Here is a 23,811-nt window from a genome sequence, read left to right on the forward strand (position 1 = left end):
TCTCTTTTAGTAGTAGATAGGTAGCCGTGTTGGTCTGCCATAGTCAAAATAAAAAATTCCTTCCAGTAGCACCTTAAAGACCAACTAAGTTAGTTCTTGGTATGAGCTTTCGTGTGCATGCACACTTCTTCAGATACACTGAAATAGAAGTTGCCAGATCCTTCTATATAGTGAGAAGGTGGGGAGGGGTGTTACTCAGAAGGATGGTGGGAATGGGAGATAGGCAGATAGCTGCCAACAGGCTCAACAGGCTCTCCCAGCTATCTGCCTATCTCCCATTCCCACCATCCTTCTGAGTAACACCCCTCCCCACCTTCTCACTATATAGAAGGATCTGGCAACTTCTATTTCAGTGTATCTGAAGAAGTGTGCATGCACACGAAAGCTCATACCAAGAACTAACTTAGTTGGTCTTTAAGGTGCTACTGGAAGGAATTTTTTATTTTGTTCTCTTTTAGTCTCCTTGCACCTCACGCCCCACACCTAAAATAGTTTTGTTTTCAGTATGCTGGATGTTCAAACTCCCTTCTTTGAAGATCATATTCAACTCTACTCACAAATCAAACCTGGGTAAAGAGTGAGAACATTTTTACCTACACCCTCTCCCTTCTTCTCTTCCACAGATTTGTTCAGGAAGAAAAGGCGCAGTACTACTACTGCAATAATCTTGTTAACTCCAGAAGAGGTTAGAGTTTAACAGGCTTACAGGGAAAGCCTGCCAGAGTTTAGAGGGTTGTCAGGGACCCAGAATCATACCACTGCTTTTTAAAGAATTGTTTCATGGATCCAGGTTACTTCATCTAAATGTGCAAGTGTGCATTAAGGACTCATCTGGTAGAATCACAGAATCTTAAGAGTTGGAAGGGACCCCAAAAGCCATCTAGTCCAACCCCCTGCAATGCAGGAATCTCATCTAAAGCATCCATGACAGATGGCCACCCAGTCCCTGCTTAAAAACGTCCAAGGGAGGAGAGTCCACCACCTCCGAGGGAGTCTGTTCCACAGCCAAACAGCTTCTGCTGCCAGAAAGTTTCTCAAATGTTTAGTCAGAATCTCCTTTCTTGAAGCCACTGGTTTGAGTCCTACCCTAACTAATACATATATAATCAGTCAGCCGCAACTTCATTCCATATACTCAAAGACCATTAGAATGGAATAGCAATTTCATTAAAATCAGCGTGTTAAAGGTAAACCCACAAAATAACAATGCACAAAATTTCAAAAGTAAAGCAAGAGCTAGCAAGTCATTAAACTTAAATACAAGAATCAGTTTTAAATGAGAGGACCATATAGCCATAGAAAAAAATATTATGGGAAAACGCATTTTGGATTTATATATGGGAAAATTAATGATTTTTCAAAAACAAGTGTGTAGTTTCTTAGCACAGCAAATAGAGCTACTACTGTAAATAAGTAGCACTTATCATCCAGTAGTTCCAACACCACAGCCTGGGGGGCATTTGGTCTACAAGTTGCTGGAGAATCTGCAATAGTATACTCCCAACCCCAGCTACATATAAAAGGGACAGAATAGCAAATAGCATACCAGATCTTGGATCTGTTTGCAATCGTTTGTTTTGCTGGTGAAATTTCTATATAATGTCTCCCCAAGGTAGGTGGAGGGCATCACTTGAAACCTGAGTTCTGCAGATTTATTTGAAAATCACAGCCTGAAGGTAAAATGCTGTAGAATGGTTCGCCTTGAACTACGCATACCAGGTGGAGAAACACATCAAAAATCATGGTGACCCACAGACCAATATTTCTCCATAGATAAATTATAACTGAGGACACTATGTACTCTACTTTGTATGGAGGCAAAAACCTCAACGCCACGTATAATTCCAAGTTCAAAATTTATATGAGGTATCAATTCTATTTACATGTTTTGGAAGCTTCAGTACACAACAGCTTTCAAACACATAGCACAATTCTGTGCATGTCTACTCAGAGGTAAGTTTCTTTGAACTCATTGGGACTTACCTCTGAGTGGACAGAATTATGCTGTGGATTGACGAAAAGTAAACTGCAAAATCTTTAACAATGACGTATATATGCATGGGACGCAGGTGGTGCTGTGGGTTAAACCACAGAGCCTAGGACTTGCCAATCAGAAGGTCGGCGGTTCGAATCCCCGCAACAGGGTGAGCTCCCGTTGCTCAGTCCCTGCTCCTGCCAACCTAGCAGTTCGAAAGCACGTCAAAGTGCAAGTAGATAAATAGGTACCGCTCCGGCCGGAAGGTAAACGGCGTTTCCGTGTGCTGCTCTGGTTCGCCAGAAGCGGCTTAGTCATGCTGGCCACGTGACCCGGAAGCTGTACGCCGGCTCCCTCGGCCAATAAAGTGAGATGAGCACCGCAACCCCAGAGTCGGTCACGACTGCACCTAATGGTCAGGGGTCCCTTTACCTTTACCTATATATGCATGTCCTATTTTTATTCACATTCAGATTTTTTAATTGAGGAAAAATGTGAAGTGAGATGCAGTCCTTAAGAACACTAGTTAAAATCAATACACATAATTTCCAAGACACTGCAATGAGAACGTTTTAATGTAGCAGTCCTTATGCACAATTCAAATATGATTTAGTGGTTGTTATTTTCAAAACAACAAGAAACAGGAATGGAACGCACATAATGTTTCTTTTAAGACACAAAGCCTTTCATAATTTTAAAACATAAAAGAAAAATGATGGTACTTCGCCACAGAAGATTTCTGAGCTTAGACACCTTAGATGTTTAATTAAGTTGGAAATCACCAACTTCTTCTCAAGATGCTGACTGCTGGCTTGTTAATTAGTTCCCTCTTTTATTGATTAGCAACTTAAGCAGTACTCAGTTATAAATGGCTGTAATGCCTGCCTTGTTTCAGAGTCTAATTAATATGATATAGACTGTTTAACAATTGGTGCCTCCAAGTAATTTATTGTTCTAAATCTGTATATTTTATTGCTAATCAGCAAGAATAGTGCACAATGAAAATAAAAAAAATCTAACTGAAGCACCATAGTCAAGATTTGTGTTTTGTTTTTATTATAATTTGTTTTTAAAAAAAAAACTTTTCAAAAGTTGGTATAACTGTGAGCCAGTAGAAAACCTATTGCTTCATTTCAGAATTGAGGTGTCACAATATTTGATGAACAGATTGATAAAGTAGGATTAGATTATGTGAACTTCTTCCCCATTAACCCTACTGAAAGAAGTGGCAGCTAGATAAGGGCGTGTAGCTCAGTTTTAGTATTGAACTAAAACTGACCGGAGCTCTACAAGAAGGGATTATTTATGATAGCCAAGCTCTTACTTGTTATCTATAAAGACTTGCAATTTATAAAGACTGCTCACAGGACAGGCCTGGAGCAGGGGGGGATACCCATTCCTCCATCACCCTTGCCTTCAGCTTCCAACCATCCAGAAATCTGTTGAAAAGAGCTGGGGGACCCTTCAGAACAGCATGGAAGGTGGGACAGGGAGCTGCAGGTGTTAAGGGTGAATTAACAAACAGTGCCCCTCTCACCTTCCACCAGCGGGATCCTCTACTGGACTGAAGGGCATTGTGTGAGTGGAATGGGTTGCTTACATTTGCTGAAGAGCAAGTCACAGTGCAAGCCATATTGTTTGAACTGGGAAGTATTCTCTTAGCATGGCTACAATTATAAACAGAGCACACCTAGGCCTTACAGAGTAATCCTATATATGTCTACTTAAAAAATAAATCCCACTGAGTTTTCTCTGTTAATGTATTATTTAAATAATAAGAGTTTAAATCATTTATTTAAAACAGGTGTATGGGAAGCCCACAAATAAGAGCTCAGACTCCAACCCCTGCCTGACGTGTCTTGTAAAGTAGGAACAAATTCCAAAACATAGCTGTTTTATTCTGTAACAGCAAAGAACAACAAGGAGTCCTGTGGCACTTGAAAAATTACAAATCTGGTGTGCAATGGGCTTTTGTAGCCACAGTCCATGATTAATTTCTCAACTATTAAAATCTAGAACCACAATAAATTTGTTGTTTCCTTAGTGTTGACTGAATACACATGTTGAGAGCTATACACATCCCTCGGTTGTGCATGAAACCTAGAAGCAATGAATGAAGCGTCACTAATAAAATGAAGGACCTAGAACATACTACGTATTATTTTTATCAAAGCAAATTGATACTGGGTTGTGGTGGTGGACTGTTCCTCTGTTCCTCTCCCCACTGTCTCTAAATGGTAGAGGCAATAAGATCTGGGGTTGATTGTCTGGGAAGCGGAAGAAGCAGCTGCAGCAGCAGATGCTGTGTGTTATGACTCCATAGTTTCTATAGTTTCTTATTTCCTCCTCTCCCACCAAAGACATTATCTTGCCTGATTCATAATAAATTATAAAGCTGTAAAGTCCTTGCTGGGGGGCAGGGGCACTGAATCAGCTTCAAATGAGAACACACTACTGGCAGTCTCTTATTACAGGAGTACACCTCCCTTCACTGGTTTCCATGATAAATCTCCTCTGGCATTTGCTGGTTTGGAAAGAAGTTGAAGCCAGTAGCTTCACCTCATCTTCAACCTACCTGCCAGAGTTCTCCACCATAACTCTTCTTCCTTCAGTGCCTGAGCTTAAATCTATCCATTTAGCAACTCACCCTGAGCAATATCCCATCTCACCTCCCTGAACTGAAACCAATCATGGACTATACATTACGCTTGCAGCTGTCACATTTCTCACTGCTTGCATGATGACTTCCCTTCCTCTGCTCTGTGTCTGTCCTGTCCTGTAACCTCTTCGTGACAGGGCTTTGTTAGAGTATTTGTGTAGTTCTCAGGAGAGTGGAACACCAGTTATTATACCTGGTAATATAGGGCAATGAAATAATGGAGTTCTAGCCAGATAAAAGAATACGAATGACTTAGATCCAGCCTGGGGAACTTTTTTTCGGCCTGAGGAACACATTCCTTTCTAAGCAACCTTACAGGCACCTGCCAGCTTGCACACTTATGGGTTCCCTTTATGGAACTATACATATTTGTTTGGGTGATGAAGTTTATCTAGGATGGTTTGGCCCTTAACTGCAGGCAGGAGATTTCCTAACTGCCTGTTTAGGTTTTACCTTTAAGATAGGCACAAGTTTTCCACACTGTATTTAATAACTATAACCTTTCTACCAATACCTGTTGTTGAACCTTCTGGGTGTAGGACAAATGATGGATGTCTCTTACTATCATTCTGTCACATACTACAGCACTCCAAAATAAGGGGCTTCCACCAAAATAAGGAACTTCCACCAATCCTTGTTTCAAGAAATTTGATTCTTGACGAACCTCAGGTGAACAAATCAGTTTTCAAAAGTGACTTTGTGGGTAAGGAAAACTCACTTTGAATTCACAGGATGACAAGTAAATAATAAATGAATAATGCAAAGACAGTTTTCAGCTATAGAGGTTCATGTGAAGGAAAAGAAAAGATTCTGTAATGTGCCTTAAAGGAAGCAGCAAAACAAACATAACATAGTGCTTTCTTTATGCTCTGTGCTTTGAAGTAGTGCAACAACAACACTTTATCCCTGCTGCAAACTGCCGAAAAGGAAGCAAGGTGTAACACAGTCAAATTCTCACTTCCACATTACTAAATTACCACATTACTACTATTACTTTCTGCTCATCTTTATTCATTGCGGTGTAGCATAAACTTTCCACTCAGTCTGTTTTTCACTCATTGTGACTAGAACAAAACATTATGCTAGATTTAATTGACATGTGTCCACATTTCTTTCTCTCTCTCTCTCTCTCTCTCTCACACACACACACACACACACAGAGAGAGAGAGAGAGAGAGAGAGAGAGAGAGGTGGGTGGGGTGGGGGGAGAGACTGCTTCCTTGAATGCATAATGAGATACCTCAAGATTGTTTCAGGCCCTGATAAATTCCAAATCAATAATTCTGGCTCTGATACATTTACAAGGGCAGGGACTATCAGAGCCATTTTAGCATATTCGTTCCATTAATCTGGGCTCCATTTGGAAACACCAGACAAAATTATATGCATGCTTACCCAGAAGTAACTCCCATTATGTTCAACATGACTAATTTCAGGCAAATGTACATAAGATCACAGCAACAAGATATCAGAACCCCCATCTGGTTCTGAAAAATTGAACTAACCGAAACAGAGGAGAAAATGATTATCGAAGGCAATCACTTCCTCGCTTGCAACTTGCTTCAACCTGAAGTTACCAGCTTGAACCATAAAAACCTTCCAGCTGAAGAGGTAAACTGTGATCTCTTTGTGGATCCTTTGCTTGGGAAAAAATGCTGCTGAGCACCTGCCACTTTTGTCCAGGCCGCTAGCCCTGGCATGAGGAGAAAGAAACTCTGGATAACCAGTAGTGTGTTGGCAGCTGTGAAAACAGCAGCTTGACAACAAAAGTAGTTCTTATTCAGAGCAGGGAGATGTGTGTGTGTGTGTGTGTGTGTCAGAATTTGCATAAAATCAGTACCATCTAAAACAGTAAGAAGACTGTGAAATGGTGTATGTACATGCAAACCTGAACAGCAGGAAATTTCAAACATGGTAAGTTACTTTCAGGTGGAACTAGCCCAAATAGAGACAAGTGCCTGTTGCCTTTTCAGCACCCACTGAAGACCAAGACACTGAGGTCCACCTCTGAGGGTTTTCTGGCAGTTCTCCCACAGCAAGAAGTTAAGTTACAGAGAACCAGGCAGAGGGCCTTCTCAGCAGCGGTGCCCTCCCTGTGGAACGCCCTCCCACCAGATGCCAAGGAGATAAAAAACTACACAACTTTTAGAAGACATCTGAAGGCACCCCTGTATTGGGAAGTTTTTAATGTTTGACGTTTTATCAGGTTTTTAAATTTTGCTGGAAGCTGCCCAGAGTGGCTGGGGAAACCCAGCTAGATGGGAAAGGTATTAATAATAAATTTGTTATTATTAATAATAAGCCTTTAAAAATATTTTTACCTCAGTCTGTATCAGTACTGGATTTGAAATTCCTTATTATGTATGTTTTCATAATGTTTTCATTGTCAGTTGGTTTGGGCTGCTTTATGGGAAGTTATTGCTAAATGAAGTAAATGAAGTTTTGATTTGACTTCAGTTTAGTAGCCCCCCCCCCAGCCTATTATTTCCTCTAGGCAACAGTCCAGCACCTGCATAGCCTCACCTGATTGAAGTGACAAGGAGAAACAGCTGCATGTTGTCCACAAACTGGTGGCACAATAGTCTACACAATGCCCAATAACCACTCCCCCAACAGCTTCAAATAAATGTTTAAAAGCTTTGGGGACAAGATGGAACCCCAAAAGACCTCACAACATTATTGCCATAGGGCCATACAGCAGACCCCCTCTTTCACTCTCCGAAACAGACGTGCAGGTAGGAGTGGATCCACCATATCACCATGCCTTCAATTCACATAGCCATTCCAAGAGTACATCATGGCTGATGGTATCAAAAATTGTCCAGAGGTCCAGGAAAATTGACACAGTCACATTGCCCTCTCCTCCTGATGAACGTCACCAGTCATGGCAACCAAGACTGTTCCAGTGCCAAAACCAGGCCTGAAGCCATACAGAAATGGGCGTAGATCAGTGTTTCCCAAACTTGTATCTCCAGCTGTTTTTGGAGTACAAAACTCAAACATCATTGAGCTTCCCCCCGCCTAAATGAAGCCCATATTATTTATGGCACATGGGTTAGCAGTTTCAGAATCAGAACTTACGGCAGGGGGGGGAACAAACAAAGCAACAAAAACCACTCAGCACTAATGTTGTAGCTCATCATTACCAAGGTCCCTGTGTTTCATATGCATGCTATGCCATTAGATAATTATATATATTTTAAATCAGCTCCACATTATACAGCTCAATGAAAAGATGTACTGCGTCTACCCTGTACGCTTTTCACTGTATGGCCTCTATAATTTCGTAAGAAATCACTTAGACTATACAGATAAGTCCTTAACAGCCTTTTCATTTTCAAGAAAATGAACTTATTAAAAACAAAAGCATTATCATAAAATTATATGACAAGCTATAGCTCAGGGATCCATTTCCTCGGAAATGTCACGTGTGTATATTCGCTTTCACTATGAAAGAAAAGCAGACATTCAATTTTGCTTGACAGGTTTAGCAAATAGCTCTTTCTGAATAAAACCTGGTGAACCAACAATACTGAAAGTCTGCAAATGTGAGATCCTAGAAGACTTATGAAAAAATAAATAAATAACCTAGATTCTAGTAGACTAAATGACAGTACAGACATATTTTTAAGTAATTGGTTTTCTTCTCCTCCTCCTCTCTCCCTGACAATCGTACAGACTATGTTTGCATGTCACACTAAACCATGGTTTTAGTGCAGCATGCACAAGCTTGTGTACCTTCCACATATGTTATGTACTGAGTTGAATAGGATTCAAACTGTAGCAGTCTGATTGGTCCTAGAACAATAGGATTCAGAATGCCGGAATTAGCCAATCATGTGCAGCACATTGTGTAAATAATGTATATAAAGCAGATACTTTGAGGGGACTCGCATTCATTCCTCCTCACCACTATGAGCTGAATAAAGAGCATGAAATCACTTTGCGACTCTGAGTATATTTCAACATATAAGCCAGATGGAGTACAGTGGTACCTCAGGTTAAGTACTTAATTCGTTCCGGAGGTCCATTCTTAACCTGAAACTGTTCTTAACCTGAAGCACCACTTTAGCTAATGGGGCCTCCTGCTGCCGCCGCAGCACGATTTCTGTTCTCATCCTGAAGCAAAGTTCTTAACCTGAGGTAATATTTCTGGGTTAGCGGAGGCTGTAACCTAAAGCGTATGTAACCTGAAGCGTACGTAACCCGAGGTGCCACTATACTTGGGATGTTTTAACTTTCCATTTCCTTTAAATGAAGCCTGTTGATTCCTCCAGCTGGGGATAGTGGTTTAGTCTAACTATGTTTAAGCATGTTTTGAAGTTGCCTTGTTTTCAAACTGTCCACATTCAGTGATAAACTACCTAGAAACTGATAAAAAATATTTCCCCAGAGCACTAGCCGTTTTGGTCTGTTGCAGCAAAAGCTACGAAGTGTCTTGTGGCACTTTAAAGACTAACAAATTTATTATATTGTAAGCCTTCAAGGACTACAGTCCACTTTATCAGCTGCACGGAATGTTACCCTGAGTGCAGGGTATATATGTGCAGCTGCTACTCAGGATAATACTTCAAGCATACCATAATAAATTTGTTAGTCTTTCAGATGCCACAAGACTCACTGTTGCTTTGACAGAAACCTTCTAAGGTCTTCCTCCTGGCTACACAGAAGGGATGAGGTAAGCAAGTGAACTTGAGGCTTGCTTCACCTTGTTCCTACTTGTGCACATCATGATGCTGACACAGCCACTGTCGTTATCTAAAACATCTCGTCAGCATATTCAGAGCAGATAGGTCTCATAGCTTGGACTAATTTTCACTTTAGAAAATATATGCTTGCACGATATCACTTCCGATTCCTGGTGGGCAGGGCTGGTCAAGGCCATTTTGATGCCATGACATTAACAAAAAATGTCACCACTTGCCCTCCTTACACCTGAGGAGCCCCAGGGAACAAAAGGAGGAGGGTGGCAGTGTGTGGATTTGCTAGGAAAGTGGGTCTGGAACCTCTTGAATCTCACACTGGGCAAGAATACTTGAATGAATTTTAAGGGATCTGCAACAGGTTGCAGCCCAACATAACTACCTGCCTTCAATGTGCTCCCCTATGAGACGAAGGTAGAGGAGCTTCCTCACAACTCTCACATTAACATGCCAATGAGGGCTTGCCAAATCATAACCACTTGGGCCTCACCGTTTTGTATGAATGAGTCGGGCAAGCAGCAAGTGGAGGTCCTGTCCTTTCTAGCCTAGCAGCTTTTGAAGGAACTTCAAGGAAGCCTCCCTTGACCTAACAGATGGCTCAGGATGTCTGTCAACATGTGTTTTTCATTTTTCTTCTCTTCAATATACATGGAACCTGCTAACCTATCCTACGCTGGCAATTACTCTGTAGCCAGCTTCACACTCATGTTAAAACACACACACACACATAGACACAAAAATAGCCACCAGCAACTTTTCCAGTCCGAGGCAACAGACAAAAAAATTCCTGCACAGCCCTGCTAAGCAGCCGCCTGTTCAACCTATATTACATATTGGGCAGGTGGGTGGGTGCTGAGCCCAAGGGCAAAAGAGAGGATTTTGGGGGAAGAGCCAGGCTTTCTATGGCTCCACTCTGCTAATTCTGCACCTGGTGTGCCAGTTTTGCCACAGCCAGGTCACTCTTTCCTATCTTCTGGGGCAAAGTGTCCCCCATGTTTACCGAAAAAGTGTGTGTGTAAATTGGCAATAGTTTTTTTGTGTTGTTTTTGCTTCTTCTTCTTTTTTTACAAAAAATACAAGAGAAAACAGGAAACAAGCAAACTCCCAGAGCGCACAGTTCAACTGCTCACTGAATTAAAGACCCTAGGTATATTTTTATTATTTTAATAATGTTTCAGTGGTTCACTGTAACTGCATTTAAGATTTTAGAATGTATTAAGCTTGATTTTTGTGTGTTCTGCATTTGTGAGTCTCCCCCTCTTATACGCTGCATTCCATCTCTCCTTATCTACCCCTGAAAGTGGTACAAATGACATGATGTTTTAGCACCACAGTTTAAATCAGCTATCCTTGAAGCTATCTGAGACCCAGGAAGAGTATTTTATGATGCTCTTCCCTCACTGAAGATGGTCTGGGCACATTGGGGCCACTCCAAGGCAACTGCAGGGGTGAAGATACCAGTATAGAGCCATGCATGTTTTACTTCTCATGACTTGTAACCGTTCCTGATGTATGTGAAGATGTTTTATGACTTTGAACCACTATATAAGCTTTTGTTCTGAAGTTCCTCGAGGCAGACCTTCTCAACTGGCATGTTGAGTTGAGTGAGCTCTGTCTGATTGCAATAGCTAAATAAATGCTGGGTCCCTAAATCCAGATGCTGGACTTCAAGATAGTTTCCTTGGTTCTGTGGTTTATTCAAAAGGTGGTTGCTCCTCAACTGGGTAACAAATAAGGTGGTGTAGAGGTGAATTCTTACCACATCACCCTGCATCAAATTTCAAAGGAGCAACATTTTCAGGTTTTATCCTGAAATCCCAGATGAAACTCCCAAGACTATTGCTTTTATATATATATATTTTGGACACTATAGAAAAAAATTTAAGCTCCTGATCACATTTTCAATTCACACAAAATCATAATAATCAAGAGAGCCAGACCCATCCCTTTCCCAACTGACAGTCGCATGTATAGAAGATAAAATAATGTGGTTTAAAAAAATAAAACAGTAGTTTTCAGAAAAACAACAATGCTTCTATTATGTTAAAGCATAATTAAAAAATGAGAGACGTTATCACGGTGATTACAAATATGCTACCTTCTTTTAAAAAGAAGTCAGGTCAGGATTTGCTATGCAAAACCAACTGATCATTTAGAAAGTAGATTTCACATAGACCTTTGTTCATAGTGAAGTGAAGTGATTCTGAATGGTCACCACATGCCAAAGCTGTGCCCAAAGCGCTAACTGATGAACTTGGACAGACTTTACACTGGAAAGGACCTATGCTGTTGCAAATTTCCTACTTTTAGAACAAAACAGTTTGCAAAGTAACTGCTCAGGTTGTTGGCAAAGAAACTGGACTATGATGCACAGAGCACTGGTTTGATTTAGCAGATTTTTAAATCTTGATAGGCCTTGCAGAATCTAAATGACTAGATCACAAGGTGCCCCTCACACATTTTAAAAATCATACAGCATCCACAATACATCCTTCTTAGCAAAACTTATCTGCCTCAGAAAGTCGATTGAAAGCAGAAGGAGAGAAATGAAGGCCTAGGGCAGCCATGGCCAAACTTGGCCCTCCAGCTGTTTTGGGACTACAATTCCCATCATCCCTGACCACTGGTCCTGTTAGCTAGCGATGATGGGAGTTGTAGTCCCAAAACAGCTGGAGGGGCAAGTTTGGCCATACCTGGCCTAGGGCAACAATAAAGCCATAGTTAGCAAAATGTAGTGATACAAGTACCAGAGTTCTACATTCATACACATTTGAGTCATTTCTTAAGTGCATTCATTTTGTAACTGAACCACTTCTCACAAGTGGGGGATCTGCCACCTCAATAGAGGGCTCAATTGGGCATTAAATGCTTTACATAAAAGAGGAGGAAAGTAATGCTTCTTGTCAACTAACCACTCTGAATGAAAAACGTTGCAAAATGGAACAGGTTAAAGTAGCTTGAACCTAGGTGTGGAAGGTACTACCAATATTAAAAGAGGAGGTTAAGAACATCAGTATAGTCTAGTTAAATACAAGCCAAGAAGGGCAGTTTTATTCGCTACTTTATCATGGGCGTATGAAACTCAATGCCCTTTTGAATTAATGTATAATATTACAGTGGCATTTTAAAAAAAGAAATAAAGGAAGGGGGAAAAGTTTTAAAAATGACACTTTACCTGCAAGGCACAACATGAATGATTGCAGTACGAGCAGTTCCCATAGCAACCTCATTTTCAGTTTCTGAGGTCAAAGGAGGCCCAACTCCAATATGTAATGATTAGAATGCTGCTTCGTTTAAGTTTTATACAATCTTTAATCTGTAGGGATACAAAGAGAAATATCATTACTATGTGATTCAGGATTACAGCTCCGTATGTTCTTTGAGATTCTCTACCTTTCCATATGATCTAAAATAAATTTGCACCCGAAGGAATGCAGAGAAGCTGTTATTTTTAAGTCCGTGAGGCAGGTAAAAATAAATAAATCATACTCTTTAGATATAATACTATATTTTAACGTGTGTGTGAGAAAGAGAGGGGGGGGGAGAGGGGCTGTGACAGAAAGACTTTAAGGTAAAAGAAAGCCTAAAAGTTGTGAGGAAAAAGCTCTTCTGAGTTAGATATTAGATCTTCCCACTCTGTCATCTTCTTTCCGCAGCCTTACACAAGCTGTATTAACCTCACTGCCAGCTCACTAATCTAGTAATTATTATTTAGTTAATTGTACAAAACACCTTGAAGATGGCAGTCCACTAAGTGTTTGTCATCCTCTACTTTATCCCTTGACAACTTTGAACTTGCTCACATCGCAGCAAGTGAAATGGTAATAAGGGCAACCTACGGGTCCCTGTGGAGATGATAAATGCCCTTCTGTATACAAAGTCAGGGTGAGCCATTAGAGGAGAGCAAGACATCCCTTTTTGCCCAGGGAGCTAGGGCACAGTCTCCCCATTGCTCACGGCCTTCCAGCAGCACAGATAGCCCGAGATTAATTGCTGCACTGTAACTCAAATCTCCCGCATGACAGTGTGTTGTCTTCCTTGCAGACCTCTGGAGCAGCTGGGGGAGGGGGGTCAGCAAGTTGGCAAACCACTTAAACTCTTTTAGCCATTTGACTGGAGGTAATTTATTTTCAGCAAAGCAGGACTCCATTCTCCACCCCTCCCCTTTGTAAAGGAACTTCCCTGCTCTATTTTGGCTTCAACAAAAAGGTTCTATCAGACTTGCTTCAGGATTCTTAATCTAAGCTCCGCTCAATCTAATATAAATTCAAACACCCTCCCTTAAAAGTAGTTTTAGAGAACTAGTTCCACAATGTTTTGCCTGTGTGTTTGGGTGGCTGTGTGTGTGTGTGTGTGTGTGTGTGTGTGTGTGTGTGCGCGCGCGCACGCACGCACACACAGCCACCCAAACACACACATCACTTCAAGCATCTATGCTAGGCATTTTTAGATTAAAAATAAATAAAGCCATCTAATCATATGTTCTCATCATTTATTCATCTTTCTGATGTCTGGAAGTTAAGGAGCCTTCAAGTTTACAAGACAAACGGCATGCCTAATAGAAAGTGAAGTGGTATCATTAGAGGTCCCTGCCTGCTTTTGTAAGTTAAAATTGTTCAGTTTCTAATAAAGTCAGGTTCAATGTGCTGAGAAGACTAAGAATCCCTATCATCTGATCTGCAGATGTTACTTGAAGGGAGTAATTGGAATATATTCCACAATTCTGACACGTTCGGTGATTAAGCTGACTGCAGATAAGCAGAAAAGTGTTGATCAATGGAACTGAATAGCATTTTAACACAAATGATTACAGCAAGCATTATTAATTGGGCAATGAGCATGTCAAAGATTCTGCTATGCAATGTTCAGCAGCTCCTGCCTCGTATCTTTAAAGGACAGTTCAAGGATGCACCAGGTTTTAGGGCCATATACATTAATTGTGCCGATGAAATTAAAGCTCCCCTTTTAAGCAAATGTAAGTAACAACTGTATGGGGAACATAGGAACCATGTGGGTGGCGAGGGGGAGTTTAACTCTTTCCATCTATGATGGTTCCAATTAACTACCCCTACCCTCAATCTATATTTATCAGAAAGGAAGCCAATTGTAGCCCAATTTTGGGGTAGAAATTTCATCAGGACTAGGGTGGTAGTGGGGAAATGGCTAAATTGTCTCTCCCAGTCCCCTGTGGTTCCTGTGCTGTTCAAGGCTCTGCCAATAAGCAACCATGGCAACTTTGGCATCAGAACAGAACAGAAGGCTGGCAGGCAAGCCAGTAGCACAGGTGGAAGGTAGCCCGGGTGAGCTGTTTTAAGGGGAATGGGAGCATCTTCAGCCTGCTTTAAAAAGGGACTGGGGTGAGCTATAAGGGAAGGGGGTGGTTTGGGGTAAGACAGAGGGGTTTGGGGGAAGCTGTGAGTGGATAGGCAAAGGGGTAGATGAGGTGTAAATGAAGAGCTGTTTGGTCAGGTGTAAAGGGAGAAGGAGCTAGGAGTGGGGGGGAAGGAGGCCCATCTTCCAGGTCCGCACTGCCATGTGAGATCACTCTTTTTCGAGCTGTGCATTTTCAGGCACAGCACCCAAAAACACACATTTGGGGTGCCCTGCCTGAAAAAGTGCAGCCCGAAATCACCCGTTTTTACTGGGGCAGTTGACGGGTATGAATGTCATCTGAACAATATGACAATATTTGAGTCTCGAAATATTGGACTCAAACAGCCTCAAGCTCGCAGTAAAGCCCAGCGTGGACACTTGTCCCCACAAGATTATCATCTTGAGAAGTGACATCCCCAAGGTGTTATCACAGTTCCATAGAGTTAAAACTACATGTAATGCTAAATACATCCTGGGGTAGCTCAGTTGGTAGAACATGAGACTCTTAACCTCAGGGTCATGGGTTTGAGCCCCATGTTGGGGAAAAGCTTCCTGCAGTGCAAGGGGCTGCGCTAGATTATGTTTGTGGCCTCTATGGCTGTTGCTGTTTTTCTTGTGAAAAACAAATTATATTTACTGATTTCGAATTTACCTTCAGAGCTGTGTGTTTCTTTTAAACAGTCTCGTTCCTTTGGCAAACAGCATTTTGTGGGGGGAGGGATTATTGAGACTGTGGTGCAGAAAAACAGGTTGTGTACCATGTGCAGCCCCAATCCTGATCCACCCCGCTCTCGGTTAAAAGCCAAAACAGACATAAAAAAATGCAATTATGTATTTCATGTAACTTGTAATTGGTGCATGTACTTTATTTTTTTGTATTTCAAATACTGCTTCTCCAACTCTAGGATTCTGTGATTCTGTGATTCTCCTAAAACACACTGACTCTCATTAAAACTGCTACACATGCCAGGAAGGAAAATCTTTACTATACGGTTATCCAAAAGTTGTCCCCTTAACACTTCTGTTTCAGCTATGGGACTTCATTTTCTACTCCAGTCTTTGTGCCCCACTTCAAAAACTCATATACAGGAACACCCAGAACAGTTTGGGGAAGGGGGTGATAGAGAAGATGGAAAGAAAATACCATTGTGCAGGTGAACAGGGACAGTTTTGTTGTATACAACCCATAGCTACATTTTCTGTATGTTCAATAATTTCCAAAATGCCCCAATTTAATACATGCATTCTGCCCTTCTTCTAATTTCTGTAATGTATAAGCACACAAAAAATTGCAGACTGTAAATGGCACCAAACATATAAAGTAAATGTTTCCCTTATTAAAAAGGAAAAAAGAAAAAGAAAATCTGCATAGTTTCAAGTGACCTGAAGAGATGGAGAAAAATGATATATAAATACAATTTGAATCTAATGCTGTTCTCACATTTGTGCTGGTGCTTTTCTAACTTTACTTTTTGGCGATTCCATCCAGCTGTGGCAAATTGTTTTGAAAGGCACCTTTGTTCGTAATTGGATTTTGATAGAAAAAGTTGACTGTAAGAACTCTGAGCATGATAAGGCAAGGAAGAAGCAACATGGGCATTGTTGAAAAAGTGTTTAGGGGCTCTTTTTCAGAGGCTCTCAGCAAATGAAATACACTGCTATGGGTACTCAGAACCTTTGGAAAACAAATTGTTGAACCTATGTGTTGCTTTGATGACTAAAAAGCAATTCCATTTTTCCCATTCAGAAGGAAAACAAATCAGTCTGCCATGAAGATGTTTGCATATAAAGTCCTATTGCTTGTACTGTCAATTTCTCCTGGCATCCCATAAAAAGTATGTTTTATAAAGTAACTCAGAGCCGTATCAAAAGAGCTGCAAACAAGAATAGGCTTCTTTGGGAATTGCCTCACGTTTGTTTTTCTTCTGCCCACTGGTGTGCTACTGTGTGCCAATTCTGTTAAATGCCAAAATAAATCACCATTAATGATGTATGTTGTGCATGCCAGGCAACGACTGGCATTTTAATCACCTAAATAAAAGTCAAGTTAAAGATGAGCATAAAAAACAACTCTAAAACCAAGTGTAATGACTGTTTGTCAAAGTAATGTTGCAATGCTTTGCACTCTTCCTTCAGAGTAACTCAGTGGAAATTATGCGCAGGATTAGGTGGCATGTCTTCAATCATTAGCATGCCAACATGGAACCAAATCCCAACAATATAACTTACTTCCAAGTAAACCTAGGGTGATTAAAGACTGTTGCAGCACAATGAATTCAGTTTCAACTTTAAAATGATTGATTCTGTTTAATCCTATAAAAGTATAACAAGAGCGCATACAGGAGATCACTAAAATAAAATTAGTTGTGCTCATCCTTAACAACTTTGCTGTTGTTGTTGTTGTTATAATACGGAAGCCTCTTGTACCAACGTGCTTAATTCAGCTAACACTCTCTACATGCCCCTGAAGCTTCACTCTAGATTGCACAACGGAAGAAGCAAACTGTAGTGTACTTGACCCCATTGAAAGGTGGCTACTAACGCTCATGGATTACTAGTGCAATTGTTTTAAGTCTAGCAGTGTTATTTTGTAGTAACTGAGGCCTCTGAACTATCAAGGATGTTCCATGTACAAGGCACTGCAGAAATTCAGACATGACAGCCAGGCCATCACTGCCTAGGAAAGTCTGTAGCTGGTACACCAGCAGCACCTATAGAAAGTGTTTCATGTCACTATGGCCAATTCAATTTCCAGAGTTACCTGTACTAAATGCTAATGTACAGTTTTCCACTGTACTGAAAGTTGAGCTCCAACAGACTCCTCCCTCTTACTGTCTTTGTAGCTCTGTAAGGGATAAACTACAACCCCACAAATACTTTAGCAGGAGGCAATGTACTTTAAAGATATACTGTGTATGCAGTCTCCACCAGCTCTTCCAACAACTTTTGGATCCTCCTCTCATTGGATTTTATCTATTTGGGGTGGTCATTACAAGAACTTTGTAACTAAGAATTAGTGTCCACGTTTGCCTTCCCACCCTACCAAGCTCTTTTCATATGCCACCCACTAGTGGGCCAATAACGATACGTCCAAATAATAATAATAATAATGATTCACCAATAGCTACTTAACACAGGCCACTTAATTTTATCCTAGAAGAAATAACTCCAACATAAATGGTCTTACCAAAGAAGGAACTATTGCCTTTATTCCACACTATTGCTTCCCAAAGTTCTGCTACTGGAATCATGGGGGAACTGGTTGACCCACTTTGCAGTGTTCCTTGGAAAATGAACTGCATGTCATGCATTTAAATAATTAATTAAACAGGTGTTCTTAGTAAGGAAGTGTACTATTAAAAGCACTAATATCTTTCTTGCAGAACATGGATCTCCGTTTTCAGCTTCTTTTTTGAGCTACACACTTGATACTTGCATAGTTTTCATGAAATATGTACAGTACCTCTAACTTCCCTGCAAAACATGATGCACTATATGTAGCACCCAGTCCTTGTAAAAGGAATTACTTGACATTAATTTAGTCTTCAAGGAGGCATTTAGTGATATATTCCCAATGAAACTTATGCAAACGTAGTATTTCAGAAATCACCTTATTTATATTACAAGTGAAAGCAGAGGAAATAAGAAGAGGGAAAGCAGTTACAAGAGGAAGAGTTATAGAAGCAAGATAGTGGATCAACAAATGAACTCAACTCACCACTCATTCTTCCAGAAAACATGCCAGATCATGAAATGCCTCACATCTTCCTTATATGTCATGAGAATGACATATACGTAAAAGCCTTTGATATGATAAGCACCATGCAGAATACTTATATGCAAGCAGCCTACTGTACGAAGTTACTTTGTCAAATGAGGCTATTATGCATAATGTTCACAGTGTGGGATAAATGGAATTTAAATAGCTGAAGCACATATTGAGTTATTGGGTATCTCCTTGTCAGACTAGGACGTGATTTCATTTTGCTGCTACACTGAAGTCACACACAATAACAAAGCAAGAGCCCGTCTCAGCCTAGCGATTCATACTTGTCAGGCCTCTTCTCTCTGTGGTGTACAGAAAGTCCCATTTCGCTGCAGCACATCCACCATCAGTTGTCACGAAACTCAATCACAATCTAAACAAAATGAGAGACCTAACATCACAGAAGAGACAGCGGGCTCTGTACATATCTTACTTATTTTGTCTCTTCCAAGTTCCTCAAAAACAGTTCTGAAAAATCTGACAGATTCCTCTCCTCTCCAGTAAGCCCACCCCCCCAAGCCTGTAAAAGCTGCTTCAGACTACCCTCCAACCCTCCAGAGCAGATTTTGAGGGGGTTGCAGGGATGAACAGATGAGGGTTCAGTCCTAGTGCATGAGTGGAAGTCTGTTCTGCTCATTCCTGGGTAGCATTAGATAAACTATACTAGTTCATATGAGAATGCTATTTTATTAAGCAATTCCTGGTCTGCTTAGACATTAATTCCTTGATAAAAAGCCCTTGCCATAGTGTTTTCCAAATTACATGGTGGCAACTTAGGTAGCTGATACAGCAGCTACAGCATTGTTGTTTTGGGGTGAAGACAAAGGCAAAGCAGGTGTTGAGAAGTTCCACCTTCTCTCCCTCTTCTTTCCCAGTAGGTGGAAGTGTGAATAGGCAGGCCCTCAAGCTGCTGTACCTTCTTTTCTAGCAAGGCATTTGCTGCAGGAGTAGTTTAGCACAACATCCTGATCCTATGTCTACTTGTGAGACAGCACTCTCCCTCAAACTTCCTCACTAAACGCCCTCACAAATGCCTCTGTTTACAACCACAGCAATAATGGTAACAATTGCATCATTTATCCCCCACCCATCTGGCTGGGTTTCCCCAGCCACTCTGGGCGGCTTCCAGCACATTAACAAATGTAAGTCCTAGTCACAAGTTGCAATCGGCTAAATAGAACTGCTACTGATGGTTAATGCTTCCCCCAATTTTTAGAGGAATAGAAGGCTACTGTAACACACACACACACATTTTAATTCTTGCGGTTTACAAAAAACAGCAGTATGTATACAACCAGTAAATCAGTTATGCATCCAACCATTAACCCAAAAACAATTATCCAAATCAAAATAACTGATATAACTTATATTGGTTTAAACTTTACACTGTTAGCTGTTCTGTATTTGTGTATATTCTTTCAACCTAAATGCAGGTTATAAACGAATTAACAATGCTAATAAGTAAGTAAATACATTTCCGACCAGCTACTAATCTCATCTCGTTCTTTGCCTGGAGTGGATTTCTAACCTAGAAATACTGTGCTCATAGTTCAAATATTTTTCATTGTTTGGTTAAGAGTTCACATTTCTACAAAGACTGAAAGGCCCATTTCTCTGTAGCTTATATTATCTGATTATTTAACTGCCTTTCTCCTAGCCTACAGATACTATCTTTCAAGGCTGCTTCACACTGTCCATTCTTTAAGTGAACAGCTTTTGCCTTCAACCCCAGACTTTTCAAACATAAGGTTAGGAGCTTAGTTCTTTATTACTCCTGTGATGCCATTAACGTTCCAGTTGCCTCACACAAAAAGACATCCACCCTTAATTTTTCAAACTAATAGCATCTAGAAAGCTGTGTATTTTCTCTTACTGAGAAAATAGGCTTCCCAGAGCAATTGGGACTAGAAGTAAATTGTTGGAATTTATCTCCCAGCATCCTTTGGCATATCCATTGTGCACTATTCAGCTGTGGAAGAATTTTTGCAGTATCAGCTTTAATTCATTTTGGGCTGGACTGAACTAAGTCTACTAATTTAGCTCATCAAACAAATCTACATCGAAAACATACTATTACTATGACTACAAAATTGTTCAGTGTTGGGAGTGTTAATCTGACTCAGTAGTTTGTAATTTAAGCAAATGTCAACGAAGTCCATACAAATATATATAGTTTAATGAAAAGTCCTGATGTGTGTTGTAGTCATTGAAAATATGTAACAGTAGATTTGAAGAATTTTGCTTTCTTTGATCAGAAAATAAAAATGATAAGCGGTTTAGTGAATGAAAGAAAATCACGGGAGGAAACAACATACACACATTTATCCAATTTCAAATTACATAAATTATTTTTCTTTAAAAGCTGTCACTGTTGAAAGCAATGTATTAACTTTTTCCACCAGCCAGAGACTGGAAGATGACATTATTTTACACTTTGTTACTTTTTATTTCTATGGTGAAACTTTAGCATCAAGACCTCTCTGTGTTTGGAATGTTCAATATGCCAGACTAGAAAGCATTTTTAAATTTGCATGGCTACTCATCAATGCAATTCTCTAGACAGCTTACAAATGGTGTTTGTGTGTCTGTCGATAGACAGTATTTAATCTGTGGCTTAACTTCAATGTGACTATGCGCAGAAGAGAACACCAGGTTTATCGAAGGTGGTGTAGAGACACTTCAGATCTAAGACTGCAGTTATATACACACTCAAAAGCAAGTAAGTGTGATCAAACTCAAACTCATTTCGGAGCAAATATGTAGAGGATTACAGTATGCCAATTCACACATGACCACATGGCTTATTTTCTTCACATACACTTTTCCCCTATTCATGTCCCACGTATGAAACTGCATGGGGGGGGGTATCAAGAGTGAAAAGATACTGCTAGTATACAGCTTAATGATATATCCATTTACTGCCCAGATTTCACAGTCATGTTCTTTATGTGATTCCACACATGAGGCAGGGTTGGGAAGAGAAAATGAGTAACCATCTTGAATACATGAATCAGATTACATAATCTTAAGAAGAAAGCAAGCTGGCAAACTATGCTCCACTACTACACTACCTAAATGTAATATAGACTCATTAAATCCTATTCACGTATAGTCAAATCACATACAGTGGTGCCTTGGGTTACATTCGCTTCAGGTTACATATGCTTCAGGTTACAGACTCCACTAAGCCAGAAATAGTGCTTCAGGTTAAGAACTTTGCTTCAGGATGAGAACAAAAATTGTGCTCCTGTGGCGAGGCAGCAGCAGGAGGCCCCATTAGCTAAAGTGGTGCTTCAGGTTAAGAACAGCTTCAGGTTAAGTACAGACCTCTGGAACAAATTAAGTACTTAACCCGAGGTACCACTGTACAGTAGCGTTTCTCACTTAGTTACGTCCTAGCATTCATCCATGTGAGCATCAGTCCTCACACTGGCCTTTTTTCAGCTGCAACACTAAACTATGGTTAGCATTATGGGAGGAAGCCTTGGGCTATAAAGACTCCCCTTCCCTTCTGATAAACTTCCTCAGCTTATCACAGTTAAGTATTATGTTCAAAACAGATCAACGACTAAACTTGTTAGCATCCAAGCTCATTTCCTTTGGGGATTTTATTATTTCTTTCAAGCAGCATCTGGTTGGAAATCAAAGTTTTTATTAACAACAAATGCCATACCGTGAATATTCAGTTTATCCTGTATTTATTTTTTTATCTTCGGCAGATGGTTGTAAAACTATTAGCATTTGTTCTTTTAAAAACATTCTGGAGGGATCAAATAATACAGACAAGTAAATACAAGGAGCAGTCAAGCAATTGTAAGTGGTTGATGAGGATACAAATAATCAGCTTAATTTAAAATTAGGCTTTACTTCAGCCCAGTAAGTGGGTAATGCTCATTTGGTGTATACCAAACCACAAAGCTACTAATCTCGCTACTTTCAAAATGCAAAACAAATGATCTACAGGTGCTGAGCAACAGGTTTTGAAAAAGCAACAGCTCACCTGATGTCAGTGGGAAGCTCCAAAAATTTATCAGAAGTTAGTACAGAGTGGCTTGGCAGCTGTTACTCTTAATTCAGTAGCTTCTGGGAATGCTGAAGCCTCATTGAGACAACTTCTTTTTTTAGAGGGGAGTCTGCCCTATAGGTCCTCCTACTTTTTTAAACTTACCATTTTATATTTAGGTAATGGTAAAGGAACCCCTGACAGTTAAGTCCAGTCGAGGGCGACTATGGGGTTGCGGCACTCATCTCACTTTCAGGCCAAGGGAGCCAACATTTGTCCGCAGACAGCTTCCGGGTCATGTGGCCAGCATGACTAAGCCGCTTCTGGTGAACCACAGCAGCACCAAAGCTGTCAACCTTCCCATTTTTGGCAGGAAATTCCATTATTTCAGCGCTGTTTCCCGCTGCTATCCTGGATTGTTAAATATCCCATAGACTATCTCTGGGAAAGGTGAGGCTGCTGATCCCTTATTTTCAAATCCGAAAGTTGACAGCTATGCTGCTGATCCTTTATTTTCAAATCTGAAAGTTGACAGCTATGAGCAGTGCACAGAAACACCGTTCACCTTCCTGCCGGAGCGGTATCTATTTATTTACTTGCACTTTGATGTGTTTTCAAACTGCTAGGTTGGCAGGGCAGGAACCGAACAACGGGAGCTCACCCCATCACAGGGATTTATTTTATTTCCTTATAGAATGTATTATTCACTTTATATTCCAGAAAATTCAAAGTGATGTTCAGAAAGTCTTTATATGTAATTTAATGCTTGAAAATAGATAAGAAGCATGGCTGTGACCATCTCTCTGGAAAGGCTTGTCTAGATATGTAATAGGCACAAAGAGACCGATATGATTGGTGCTTGTCTAATTTGTACAGGGTGGAAATTTCTATACAACTGGTATTGCAATGCTAAAGGTCTGGTTTTGACTTGTCATGGAGCAGATGTCCTAGGCACCATTGGAAGAGCTTCCTGTGATGAGCACAGCTGTCAAACAAGTATATAGGGGGTGAGATTATCTTTCAAACAACCTGGTGTTGAATTGTTTCAGGCCTCTTGCTAAAACTTTATATTTGGTCCAGAGAAATATTTGCAGCTACTGTAGGTTGTTCAGTCATAGTTTTATATACTAGTAGTAGTCTATTCCACTTCAACCTACCTTTTTTGCACAAACTGAAGCTTCCAGGCTAACCTTAAGGGCATCAAGAGTATTGAACTAATTGAGTATTGAGGTTAACCTCTGCAAACTTTGATAGGTGTCCATCACCTGGCATCCTGATGACATCAGGTGGTAGACAGATGGGTGGTCCTGCCCACCTGTCAAAGCTAGTCCA

General features: G+C 40.5%; 1 protein-coding gene across 11 annotated transcripts in view; it reads right to left on the reverse strand.

The window, feature by feature from the left end:
* LOC310701096 (contactin-4) overlaps nucleotides 1-23,811 on the reverse strand; it is a 497,831-nt gene that overhangs the window by 244,859 nt on the left and 229,161 nt on the right. For 7 of the 11 annotated variants that reach the window (XM_083491357.1, XM_083491358.1, XM_083491356.1 and 4 more), the window contains one exon: nucleotides 12,513-12,653. The exons of the other annotated variants lie outside the window; for them this stretch is intronic. In XM_083491357.1, coding sequence (XP_083347483.1) covers nucleotides 12,513-12,567 — 55 coding nt within the window. In that variant the 5' untranslated portion in view covers nucleotides 12,568-12,653. The remainder of the gene's footprint in view (nucleotides 1-12,512; nucleotides 12,654-23,811) is intronic. 11 annotated transcript variants of the gene reach the window in all.

Source organism: Podarcis liolepis, assembly GCF_965112155.1.
Source record: "Podarcis liolepis genome assembly, chromosome: 2".
NCBI lineage: Eukaryota > Metazoa > Chordata > Lepidosauria > Squamata > Lacertidae > Podarcis > Podarcis liolepis.